Source organism: Microtus ochrogaster, unplaced genomic scaffold, assembly GCF_000317375.1.
Source record: "Microtus ochrogaster isolate Prairie Vole_2 unplaced genomic scaffold, MicOch1.0 UNK3, whole genome shotgun sequence".
Lineage (NCBI taxonomy): Eukaryota > Metazoa > Chordata > Mammalia > Rodentia > Cricetidae > Microtus > Microtus ochrogaster.
In genome coordinates this window covers 18064995-18077386 of record NW_004949101.1, presented here as the reverse complement: position 1 = coordinate 18077386, position 12392 = coordinate 18064995, and the positions used below count along the sequence as shown (strand labels likewise).

The 12392-nt window shown below is 47.5% G+C and overlaps 1 protein-coding gene and 1 pseudogene across 3 annotated transcripts in view; both read left to right on the top strand.

Moving 5' to 3' along the window:
• Sirpa (signal regulatory protein alpha) overlaps window positions 1-5169 on the top strand; it is a 37871-nt gene extending 32702 nt beyond the window's left edge. For 2 of the 3 annotated variants that reach the window (XM_005365637.2, XM_026788457.1), the window contains 2 exons: window positions 755-806; window positions 2810-5169. In XM_005365637.2, the coding sequence (XP_005365694.1) occupies window positions 755-806; window positions 2810-3067 (310 nt within the window). In that variant the 3' untranslated portion in view covers window positions 3068-5169. The remainder of the gene's footprint in view (window positions 1-754; window positions 807-2809) is intronic. The other variant, XM_005365638.3, reaches the window with a different exon arrangement.
• Window positions 4151-12392, top strand: part of LOC101989040 — a 13369-nt pseudogene continuing 5127 nt past the window's right edge.

The following is a 12392-nucleotide window of genomic DNA, read 5'->3' as shown; positions in this document are numbered from 1 at the left end:
ACATTTGGGAGATACGGGAAACTAAAACAAAGGAAGATGCTCGGAAGACCATTGCTATTAGCATTTTCTTTCCAGCTTCCCAGATATTTTTAGTGGGGGGGTACTTCATAGAGATTTGATTTTTCACTCATTTTAGTGAAAGCATTTGTAACTTAAGGGGAAAAAAAAACTCTCAGGACTGGAGACATGACTCAAATATGCCACTTTATTAGCATGAGCGGGGCGGTGGGTCCTTTCCCCAGCCCCACGAAAGCACCACTTCTCTCACCTACCTTTTGAACACGAAATGGTTTGTTTTATGCTAATTATCCCCAAACCACTGCCCATTGGCAAAGTACCAGGCTGTGAATTTATTTCCACATCTTGTCCAGGGCACATGCCTTTGTATGTTGAATCCCCCAGAAAGGCACAAGCATGGGTCAAAAGATGGGATCATTATCTGTTCTCCTGATTTGCCCACTACTGAGAGGCTAGCCCTGGCTTGCTCCCCACCCCCGGCCGTACGCGGAAGTGCCTCTCCTTCCCCCCACTCCCTCGCTGTTCACCTTTCCAGCATCATTTTTAAAGATCCTCCCAACAGAGCGTGCCATTGTTTAGAATTCCCTCAGTGAGACTGGCTCCTGGGTCCAGACATTTGATAAGCAGTTATGGTCCCTCCCCCACTCATGTAGGAAGTAGGGCCCGAATGTTATTCTGATTGATTTGCATAAGCTCTTGAGATAGATATTTTTATCTGTGTCTCTTTCCGTTTTAGGTTGCACGAGCCCGAGAAGAATGCCAGGGAAATAACCCAGGTACAGTCTTTGGTGAGCTGCCCTTCCTGGGAAACTCGGGGTGTGATTTCCTTGCTTCAGCCGGAGTTGCAGATCTAGTTCTAAATTAAGACTCCGAGAGTAGGGAGGATCTGTGCACTTCCTGAGTCACCCACGAGTCCTCTGCACCCTTCTCTCTGCTCCAGCCACAGTCTGGGGACGGCTTGCTTCTCTGTTAGCCACGGCACAATTTCCAAAGAGCAAAGTGTCCCAAGTGAATGATGCCCTGGAGTCAGACAGCAGCTTCCTTTGTGTTGCTCATCCCTGCAACTCACTGTAGCCTGATTCTTCCTGCCTGCATGGCCTCTCTCTCCTCTGTGGAAGAGGAGAAGCCCCCTGTCACTGACTACCTGGGCTCCAACGGCACATTCCTTGACCTGGTGGCTTCTCTCCCCGCCCCCCCCACTGATAAGGAGATTTTATAGGCAGCATTGTTAGTGTATATCCCAGACCCCTGAGCCCCACTGTCTGTGTCCCAACATGCCAGCTCTGGTCACACTGGGGCCCTCTGAGCCTGGTAAAGAGACAAGCCCTATCCTGGACCCGGAACGAAAGCGCCAGCTTTCCTGCCATTCCCAGGGCAGCTGACGCCACTTTAGACGGAATCTGCTGACAGAGCCAGGCTGGATGGGATGGTGTTCGGAGACAGGATGCCGTGGTTGGCTGTCCCAGCCCCTACCAGCCCTAGGCATGCGCTGAGTGGTTACCAGCAAATGTAGAACAATTCTAATCATGGCAGTGAGAACCCTTTCCCACTGTTATTTTGTCTTCGCGCTTCCTTCTGGAATCTTCTGGGTAAAAGATGACGGTGAGAATCGGTTACTGAAGCCTGTAGAAAGTCACCTCCCAAGACTTACTGAGTATACAGCTAAGTGCCTGGTCTTGGAGCAAGGTGGCCAGTTTTCTCTCCCTTGCAGCCAGCAGACTTTGGGCTCCCAGTGTCAGCCACCATACCTTGCCAGGGAGGGACACCAGTTCAGGCAACATGATTTCCCAGAGAGCAGTGAATACCTGCGGGACTCAGGGTACCACCCCTTTAGGATCAAACGGGCTTCCTTTCTTTTTTTAACTGAGTGGCTTAGCCCAAATTATTTTATTTTATATTATTATTATTATTTATTATTATTATTATTATTGGTTTTTCGAGACAGGGTTTCTCTGTAGCTTTGGAGCCTGTCCTGGAACTAGCTCTTGTAGACCAGGCTGGCCTTGAACTCACAAAGATCCACCTGCCTCCGCCTCCCGAGTGCTGGGATTAAAGGCGCATGCCACCACTGCCCGGCTTGAATTTTCATCTACTCCCTAGGTCACATTCTTCGCGGGCAGAGTTGTAGTCAAGCCCAAGTGAAATGACCCTGATGTATAGTTCCATCCATCCATCTAGCCACCCATCCTCCATGTTTATCTTACCGTCCATCCATCCTGTCACTGCGGCTTGGGCTTCTGTTGCTGCCCTTGTTTGCAGTTGAACAGATACCCAGTAAAAAGTCGTGGAATGGATATGTAGATGAAGACGGTTTCCCGATCTCCTGGGAGGTCACATTTACTTAAGGTTGCAAAACATAGTCTTCTGTGGTAGATACGATGATAGGAAGATGTGAACTGAAGAGCTCAGAGGGGCTCTGGGCCCAGCCAGAGGAGGCGTTGAGAGCAGGCTAGAGCAGAATTATCTGTGGTGCCCTGTGGGCCTCTTATAAGGAGAAGTGGGTACTCCAGGCCAAGGAAAATGGGAGAAGAGAGCTCCAGGTGGTTCCACCTAGACGAAGGAGGTGACAGGAAGCAGGGATATGAAACAACCACTGTGTTGTTTCAGAAGACCCTTCAGGCTCCATGGGGCAGAAGGTGGACTGGGGAGAGAGACTGGAAAGAAAATCACACTGGCAGGAGATGGGCCTGAATTAAGACTGAGTCCGTTGGCAAAGTAGCAGGCAGACTCTAGCCAGTTGATGGGTGAGCAGGCCAGGGCTCCAGAATGACTTTCTCTCTATGTCTTTTAGATCCAGGACACAAATGACATCAATGACATCACATATGCAGACCTAAATCTGCCCAAAGAGAAGAAGCCTGCCCCCCGGGTCCCTGAGCCCAACAACCACACAGAATATGCGAGCATTGAGACGGGCAAAGCGCCTAGGCCAGAGGATACCCTCACCTATGCCGACCTGGACATGGTCCACCTTAACCGGGCACAGCCGGGCCACAAGCCTGAGCCATCTTTCTCAGAGTATGCCAGTGTCCAGGTCCAGAGGAAGTGAATGGGACTGTGGTTGGCTCTAGGGCCCGTAGCCACAAGTTTTCTTGTCCCACGTGGAGTGGCCGTGATGAGGACAACCCTAGAAGGCCAGATGGCACAGGTCCTAGGACCAGGAGTAAGGGTGGCCTTTGTCTTCCCTCCTTGGCTCTCCAACACTTCCAGGGCAGCCATGTCCCTTCTTCTGGAGGCCGGTGTTGCAGAACCAGAGGGGGGAACTGAAGAAAGCTGCCTGGAATCCAAGAAGTGTGCCTCGGCCTTCCACACATGGGTCTGGATCCTGGTCTTGGCGACTCCGGGTTGCTTTCTTGATGATCCAGAGCCTGGTCTCCTGTGTGGAGAAGATCCCCCCACCTCCGCCCAACTTGGGGTTTGTGGGGGCAAGAACCCTTTTAGATCAAACTGCCCCATCCGCGGAAGAACAACACCAGGAGACAGCAAGTTTCCAGCCAACAGTGCTGGCCTCCCACCCGCCAGGCTGACTAGCCCTGGAGGAGAAGGAACCCTCTCTCCTAGACCAGCAGAGACTCCCTGGGCATGCTCAGTGTGGCCCCACCTCCTTTCCAGCCCCAGCTTGCTTCCTCCAGCTAGTACTAACTCAGCTGCGTCACTCTGTGGACTCCTGTAAATTATTGAGAAATGTGAACTGTGCAGTCTTGAAGCTAAGGTGTTAGGAAATTTGATTTGTGCTGTTTGGTTGTTGTTAGGTCTATTTTTTTTCTTTTTTCTTTTTTTTTTTTTCTTAAAACAACAGCAGCAGCATCTTGACTCTTCGTCATGTGTTGAATGGTTGGGTCTTGTGAAGTCTGAGGTCTAACAGTTTCTTGCTCTGGAAGGATTTTCTTACAGCAGAAACCGATTTTTTTCCGATTCCCAGAACTCTGAGGACCAAAAGGGATCTCTCAGCTGCTACTTTGAGGCACTCAGCCTCACTGGGATGAACTGGGCCCTGTCCTTGCACAGCTGCGGGGCTGGCTGACCCTTTGCCTCCGTGGCTGCTGTGGTAAGTGCAGCCTTGTCTGACCCAATGCTGACCTAATGTTGGCCATTCCACGTTGAGGGGAGAAGGTCAGTGACAGCCTCCTTCATGCACAAGCACCTCAGAGGCACGCAGAGGGAAGGGACGCCCAATCAGCAGCCGGCGTTCCAGCGCTCTGATGTAATCAAGGCAGGGGAGTCCATTATTGCCGTCAAACCTCAGCAGGATCCCACTGGGACAGACCCTGGTTGTACCTGTGATGACACAGCTGTAAGCCAGGGCAGACCCCTCTGTCACTGGCTAGGGAATCTTGGCAGAGGCTCTGTCTGACCCACACCCTTCAGACTGGATGCCGGGGCTTGGCTGGGCTCATGGCCAAGCAGATGTGACAACCCTGGCTATCTGGTCTTAACATGTGGTTCAGCAAGTTAAGGCGCTAGTTAATGTCCCTGATCCCTGGGTATCCCTGGCTCAGGCTATTCAAGTACGAAGCTGAGGCAACCTGCTTGTTTCTATAGGTGCAAGGGAGGGGGTTACCAGGAACTCAGCAAGGACCCAGCTCTCTGGGCTTGGTGACCTGATACTTCCAGTGATGGCATTCAGGAGTTAGCTGAGCCAGTAGGCTGTGTGGACAGCACTGGGCCAGCAAACCAGAACTTGTCTTTGGTATCTGGGACCTATGGTGGCCCTGCCCTCTTCTTGGACTCTCTTCTGTTTCCAAAGGGTTGATTTGTAAGCCTCCACCCACTTCTCCTCTGCCTAGAGACGGCACACGTGAGTACGCACACACAGGTGCAAAGCCCAGTTCAAAGAATAGCCTCTGGCTGACACCCTAATTTTGTCATAGGTTTTTGGTTTTTTTTTTTTTTGGAGGGAGAAAGGGAATGAGGCAGGGAAAGTCTATAGCTATAGCTTTAGCTTTAGCCAGGCAGCCTGGAGCGCCCCCACACTTACGTATGGAACTCTGGTACAAGGAAGAAGGGGGGAAGCGTCCTGTGAGAGGAGTGGGATCCGGTTTATCTGTAGACCAGATGAGAAGGAAACAGGCCCCATTTTGTACATAGTTGCAACTTAAAATTTTTGGCTTGCAAAATATTTTTGTAATAAAGATTTCTGGGTAACAACAATGCTCTTCGGTGTTGCAATCCTTGTCTTTTGAGACCCTGTCTGTCCTTGGAGTCTGCCAGTTGCCTGTCCCCTGGAGCTGGGGATGAGGTTGGACTGCCAAGGCTTCAGAACATTCTGTGTAACTCAGTCTCCTCCAAGCCACACAGATGTAAAGGTTCTGTCCCCTCGGCACGGAGGGAGTCATGGCAATATTGGTTGTGCTGAAAACCCAGACACAGAGTTTTATCCTTTCTCTACTATTTCAGTTTTGTGGAGGATTTACTCACCCACCCGCAACCTCGGGGACGTTGGCTGTACAATGGGGTTTGATTGTGCCCCTCGCGGGGTTTCTTGGAGATTGAAGGAAGGAACCCCCTGTGCTATATGGCAGGTCTGCACTGGGTGTTGGGCTGGCCTTCTCTGCCTGCACAACCTTGTCTTAGGCTTTCTATTTCTGTGATAACGCACTATGATCCAAAGGGACTTGGGGAAGAAAGAGCTTATTTGCTTACGCTTATACATCCCAGTCCGTCATCAAAGGAAGTCAGGCCAGGAACTAATGCTGAGGCCATAGAAGAGTTCCCCCTATGGCTTGGTCTCCTCTCAACCAGACCATGAGCTCCCGGCCCCAGAAATTCATATGCCTTCTTTAGTGCCCAGCCCCTAGCACAAGGGAGGCGTTGGCCCGCCTTGTGTGCCAGTCCACTCTTTATCACTGTGACAAGACACCTGAAAAGTAACTTAATGCTCCAGGTGCCAGAGATTTCTGTCTGCTTAGCTGGCCCCATTGCTATGGGCCTATGGCAAGACAGAACATTTGGGCAGTGGAGGAGGAACATGTCAGCAAAGGTTCCTTACCTCAAGGCAGCCAGGAAGAAGGGTCCGAGGACAAGGCATAGCCTTCAAAGACATGCCTCCAGGGGCATGCCTCCTCCACCCAGACCCCATCTCTTAGTGCCCACCTCCTCCCAGTAATGATATCAAATTATGACTCCAGTGGAAGAGCCCGCTAATCAAGCCATAGTTCTCGTGGTCCATCACCTGCCATTAGTGCCATCTATCAGCCAGAGACGAAGCCTTCAACACAAAAGCCTTTGGGGAGACAGAGCTAAGCCACACAGTGTGCCCGAGACTCTTGCGGTCTCTCGCTTCAGTTCACGGAATCTCGGAAGATGCGTGTTGTGATGCCCATTTCACAGAAAGGAAAATGTGGCTCAGAGAGGCAAAGGAACAAACTCCAGATCACTCATCGAGTTAATAACTACTTCTCAAGATCCTGCTGGGAAGCAGGCCCTTCGCAAAATTCTGAGAATGCAGTGTTGACGAAAGTGGGCCACACCCAGATGAGCTCATGGGGCAGGAGGAAGTGAGAGCCGTGGGCAGCCCTCACGGCACAGCTGTGACTGCCCATGGCCCACATACAGAGTGAGAACATCAGCCAGGGAGCAAGGGTTCCCCTGCGGGAGGGCCGCCCGGCCACCAAGAGGAAATTGGGCCCACAGGCTTTTATAAAGGGAATGTGAGGGGGAAAATGTCAAGTTAGAGATACAGCTGGTTTACAGCCCCCAAGGTGATTGCCAGACTTTGAGAGTTATCTTTCTTGCTAAACAAGCTGTTTGTCCCTCACCCAGACAGAATCTACAGATGGGCATATATCATAACTTTATACAATCTGAGCTCTAATTAGACAGCAGAAACAAGCTCAAGTGTCTTCCCTGTCGGGATTAACTAATCCTTCAGTAGTGCGTTTAAACGATGCTCTACTGCAGCGATGAGAAGAAATACCCCTTCCCTTTGCCTTACTTCTAAGTTTGGGATACTCTTTCTTATTAGATGAAAATACATGGGATTCGTTTGCTAAGCCTGCACGAGGCAAACCAGCTTCGCAGAGAGGAAATCCGCAAGCTAAGATCTAAATGTTGAGTAAGGGTGAGTCGTGTTGTCCAGGGCAGACAGATCCAGGCAGAGCCCAGCCTTCCCTGCGGATGCTGGTCCAGCCTTCCCTGAGGGTGCTGGTCCAGCCTTCCCTGAGGGTGCTGGTCCAGCCTTCCCTGAGGGTGCTGGTCCAGCCTTCCCTGAGGGTGCTGGTCCACCCTTCCCTGAGGGTGCTGGTCCACCCTTCCCTGAGGGTGCTGGTCCACCCTTCCCTGAGGGTGCTGCTCCCTACCAGAGCTGCACCGGCTTTCACATTTCTCTCTCCATCACCCCTGCAATAGCAATCAGCCTGCTGACAGCTTTAAAAATGGACCCCAGGATCTTTGTGCCGGCTTGCTCAGTCCAGAACACCTACTTTCCACTTGCCCTCCAATCTGGCAAGTGGACCTCGTTCATTTGTTAGATATGTCATAACTGCCCAGCAAGTCCTTGGAATCCATGTCACAGTCTAATTACACATGGATCTTCTGTTGGTTGACAAGCTTCCCTCTTCTATAGTGACCTGGGGCTGTCTGATTGAAGGAGGGTATTGGAATATGTTCCTTAATGTAATTCCCATAACCAGCCCCCAGGTGGTACCCAGCAATAATTGTTTGAGGGATGAGAGAATGGATAAAACGGTGGAAGGGTGAGTAGTGGATAGATTGCTAGATGTAAGGATGGATGGGTAAGTGGATGGATGGATGGACGGATGGATGGACGGATGGATAGGTAGGAAGAGAGGAAGGAAGGGAAAAGGGAAGAGAAAGGATGTAGTTTGGAGCCTACTTGGCATCTTAGGAACACTAAGACCCCCTAGCTTCCAGGTTAAGAATTAGATTGAAGCCCTAGTCCCTGGACCTTTCCCACTGAGCTTCTCTGTCATTTGTCATAGTCCTGGGTACATTTTCCCAGCTGGCAAGGAGCCAGTGACACTTGTTTAAACCCTTGGTGCCTCTTCTTGGGGAGCTGGGGCTATACATAGAAAACAGGATGGAAGAATACAGCCGTATTCAAATAAACTCAGGAAACATTTTAAAGGGCATACAAGATAAATATTTGAATTTGTATTTTAAACATGATACTAAATAAAAGGCACATTGTTGAGACTGGGAGACAGCCTGACAGTTTAGGACACTTGTTCATGCAAAGGACCCAGGTTCAATTCCCAACCATCAGTAGCTTCAGTTCCAGGAGATTTGAAGCCCTGTTCTGACTCCCATGGGCACTAACCATGAATGTAGTGCACATACTCACATATAGACAAGATAGTTATATACATAAAATAAATCATGGAGTTTAGAGAAATGAATGATTAAAATAAAACTTTTACTTTTCTAATACCATATGCAAAAATCCAAATGAACAGAAACTTAGATATAAGAGCTGACACTATAAAACTCATCTAAGAAGACATAGGAGGAGGAGGAGGATTAATGATTCTGGATATAACAGTGACGTTTTGGGGTATAATACCAAAACTCCAGACTAAAAAAGAAAAAAAAAACCACAAGTTGGGCTACATCAACATTAATAACTTACTAGGCATTGTGGCACAAGCCTTAATCCTAACATTGGGAGGCAAAGGCAAGCAGATCTCTGCGTTTGAGGCCATTGTGGTCTACATAGTGAGCTACAGGACAACCAGGACTGGATGGGAAGATCCTATGTCAAAAAATTAAACATTTATGTTCTTCAAAGGATACTATTACCAGAATGAAAAGTCTACCTATTCACTACAAGAAAACAGTTATATATTGACTAAGAGATTAATATATAGAATATATAAAGATCTCCTAAAACTCAGTAATAAAAATTTCCACATCGACCTCCCTGGTCTAGCCCAAGAAGTCTCTTTGACTTCCCTTTCCATGTCTCCTCCCAAACCTGCCAGATCTGGCCTGGGTCTCACATCTAATGCCCTGACCTAGTCTAACCTTGCCTGCCTGCATTGCAGTCAAGCTAGGCTCCCACCAGAACCCTCCCTACCTGTAACACCCACAGACATCTAATGTATCTCTTACAACATCTCTTATTGATGGTTGTAAGACACCCCTCTTCTTTCTCCAGGGTCTAGCCAGGTGAGTCTCCTTGCCCCCCCCTTCATACCTTTACCACAACCACCTCTATCCCTGCCTGCTTACAGATGATCTCTAGGCTTTGGACAAGACCTGCCCTACCTATTCCCCAGCCCACAGGACCGATCCATGCAATACCCAACCTTGCATCCAGTCATATCTACCCCCAGAGTCTAGGCTTAGAGCAGGAAGTGCATACTGCCCATTCCCTGTCTATGCACCTGATTTCATTCTGCCCAAGCCATTTCCAGCCTCTAGGCCCCACATCTCTACCCACTCAACATACTCTCTTCATTTACAACCTGTTCTGTACAGACTAAGAAATGATCTTACCATGTCTTACCTCAAAAATGCCAATAATACAAAAGAGCCAGCCAGTATCTTCTCTTCAAAACCTACTCGTGCTATAGAAACACCTGCCAATGAGAGTTTTCTAGATGAACCCAGGGCACAGAATTTAAAAGGAGAATTGTAAATTTCATAAAGAATTCGAGGAGTTTAAACACACACACACACACACACACAAACAAACCAAGCAAACAAACAAACCAGCCTAATGACATTAAGGAGAAAGAACTGTATGTGCCAAAGCCTTTCATTCTGACAACTGGCCAGTTGTAGGTTTCTATGCTAGATCTCATCTACTGCGAGAGGAAGCTTCTCCAACAATGGTTGAAAAGGCACTGATCTTTGGGTATGGCAGAAAAACCTTAGGAGTGATTCTATTGCTAGGTTTTAGCATAACACCAGTATTTGGTTTTCCTGTAGGCCTGCATCCTATCCAGTCTCAATGTCTTGGACATCCAAACAGTATCAGGCACAGGTTCCATCTCATGGAGTAGGACTTAAATCTAGTCAGAGAGTGGTTGGTTACTCTTACAATATTTGTGCCACTATTGTACTAGCATTGATCTGGAGTAGAGGAAAGCCGTGATTACAATATATTATATGAAAAACGTTTTCAGTAAATAAAAAAGGAAATTAAGGAGGAAGAACTTAGTGGATATAAATATCTGAATGGTAGAAAAAAATTAGAAACCCATAAGCATAAGGTAGTTGAAAATGATTATGATAACTGAGAATTTGATAATGACATTGAAAAGGACAAGCTGAAATGAAGGTAAAATTGAAAAACCCAATGATTGAGCTGGAGAACTCAAAGGAAAACTGCACAAGTAGAAAGAACCAAGCAGGGCTGGGTGATGGGAGTGCACGCCTTTAATCCCAGCACTCAGGAGGCAGAGGCAGGCGGATCTCTGAGTTTGAGGCCAGCCTGGTCTACATAGCAAGTTCCAGGACAGTCAAGGCTATACAGAGAAACTCTATCAATAATAATTATAATAAAAGATCTTTCCAGTTGCAGCACTCTGAGAAGCAGGCCCTATGCCTCATCTGAACAGCACAATAGAGCTTACCCTGTTGACAGGGACGTGGGTGAGAGATCTGGCCCTGCCTCTCATCTGTAGATGGTGGCATGGGGAAGGATGCCCCTCTTACCTCGTCTCTCATCACCTGGTGGCAGATGAGGAAGCTTACCCTCCTCCTTACCAGCTGTGACATTAGGGAGAGTGGGCCCTGCACCTCACCTGGGCAACACAGTAGATCTGGTCCTGATGGTGCAGGTGTGGGCGAGCTGACCCTGAGGATGTGAAAGCAGGAGAACCAGTTTCACCCCTTGCTCATCTCATTAAAAGGTGAATAGCTGGGATAATGTTGGAAAGCTCACCCTGGTGGTGAGGATAGGGGAGAGCTGATGGGCTGATAAACCCCGCAAATACCTAGGTTGAGAACCAGGGTTATGAGTTGGCCCACACCAACATCCATCTGTGATCTGCTAGAGCAAGGGAAGGGGCATGTCCTGCAAATGCAAAGCTGCAGAGTCTCCACAACACAGGGAAACAACAGGATATCCAAGAGGAGCCCCAGTCAGGGCCCATTATTCATGTACAGCAGAAACCTGAGGCCTTGAGCCAGACCAATGACTCTTTGCAATGAACACTTGCAAGTAAAGATCTGTGGATAAAAGGGGTTACTGTGTGACTCACAACAACTTCCATGATGAGATTTTTTTTCTTTCTCTTAAATTTTATTTTATTTTGTGGAGAGGGCATGGAGGTTTGCAAGAGCAGAGGGTGGATATGAAGGGACGGGAGATGAATGGGATCGAGATGCATGATGTGAAAGACACACAGGATAAATGAAAGAAAGTTAAAAGAAAGAGAATCAAACAGGAGGTAGACAGACAATCAGGACTCAAAGATAAGTCCAGGATCTAGACAAAGTAAGTGAGGAATATGAAAAATTCAAATCACAGGAAAGGAACACACAGGAAATGAGAGACACCATGAAAAATATCAACTTCCAAATACTAGGTATAGATGAAAGAGAAGGATCCGAAGTCCATGGCATAGACCAGATCATCAACAAGATCATTGACAAATACTTCCCCAAACTCAGGGAAGGCACACCCACCACTGCAGATACAAGAAGCCCAAAGAACACAAATAGACATGACCAGAAAAGAAAATCCTCACAGCAGATCACAGTTAAAACACTAAGTAGGAAACACACAAGTCACATGAAAAGGAAAACCTATAAGAACAGTTTCTCACTGGAAACTTTGAAAGTCAAAGAGTGTAGAGCAATGACTTCCAAGTACTAGAATATTATGATGGCTAACATAGAGTAAAATATTAAGAAAAACTATCTGCCATAATTGAAGGAGAAAGAAAAATTTCTCAGCATGAACAGCCTAAAAAATTATAGTCAATAAACCAAACCTAAAGTAAACACAGGAACATTTCTTTCAGGCTGAAAAGATGAGTGAACCCAGCAAAGAGACCATGGAAGAAAATATGAAGACATAATTATTAAAACACAAGATGTCACTGAGAACACAAACATTATCAAAAGTCAACAATACAATGCTCATAACTAACACACGCATTTCAATAATAACTTTAAATACCACTGGCCTGGATTCTCCAATCAAAAGGCCAAGACTGACTAAATGGATCAAGAAAGAAAAACTATCTATTGTCAAAAAGAAACATGTCTTTTTTTAAAGTTAGCCACTGCCTTAGAGTAAGAGGATGGATCTCTGTGAGTTCAAGGCCAGCCTGGTCTACAGAGTGAGTTCCAGGACAGCCAGGATTGTTTCACAGAGAAATCCTGTCTCGAAGAAAGAAAGAAAGAAAGAAAGAAAGAAAGAAAGAAAGAAAGAAAGAAAGAAAGAAAGAAAGAAAGAAAGA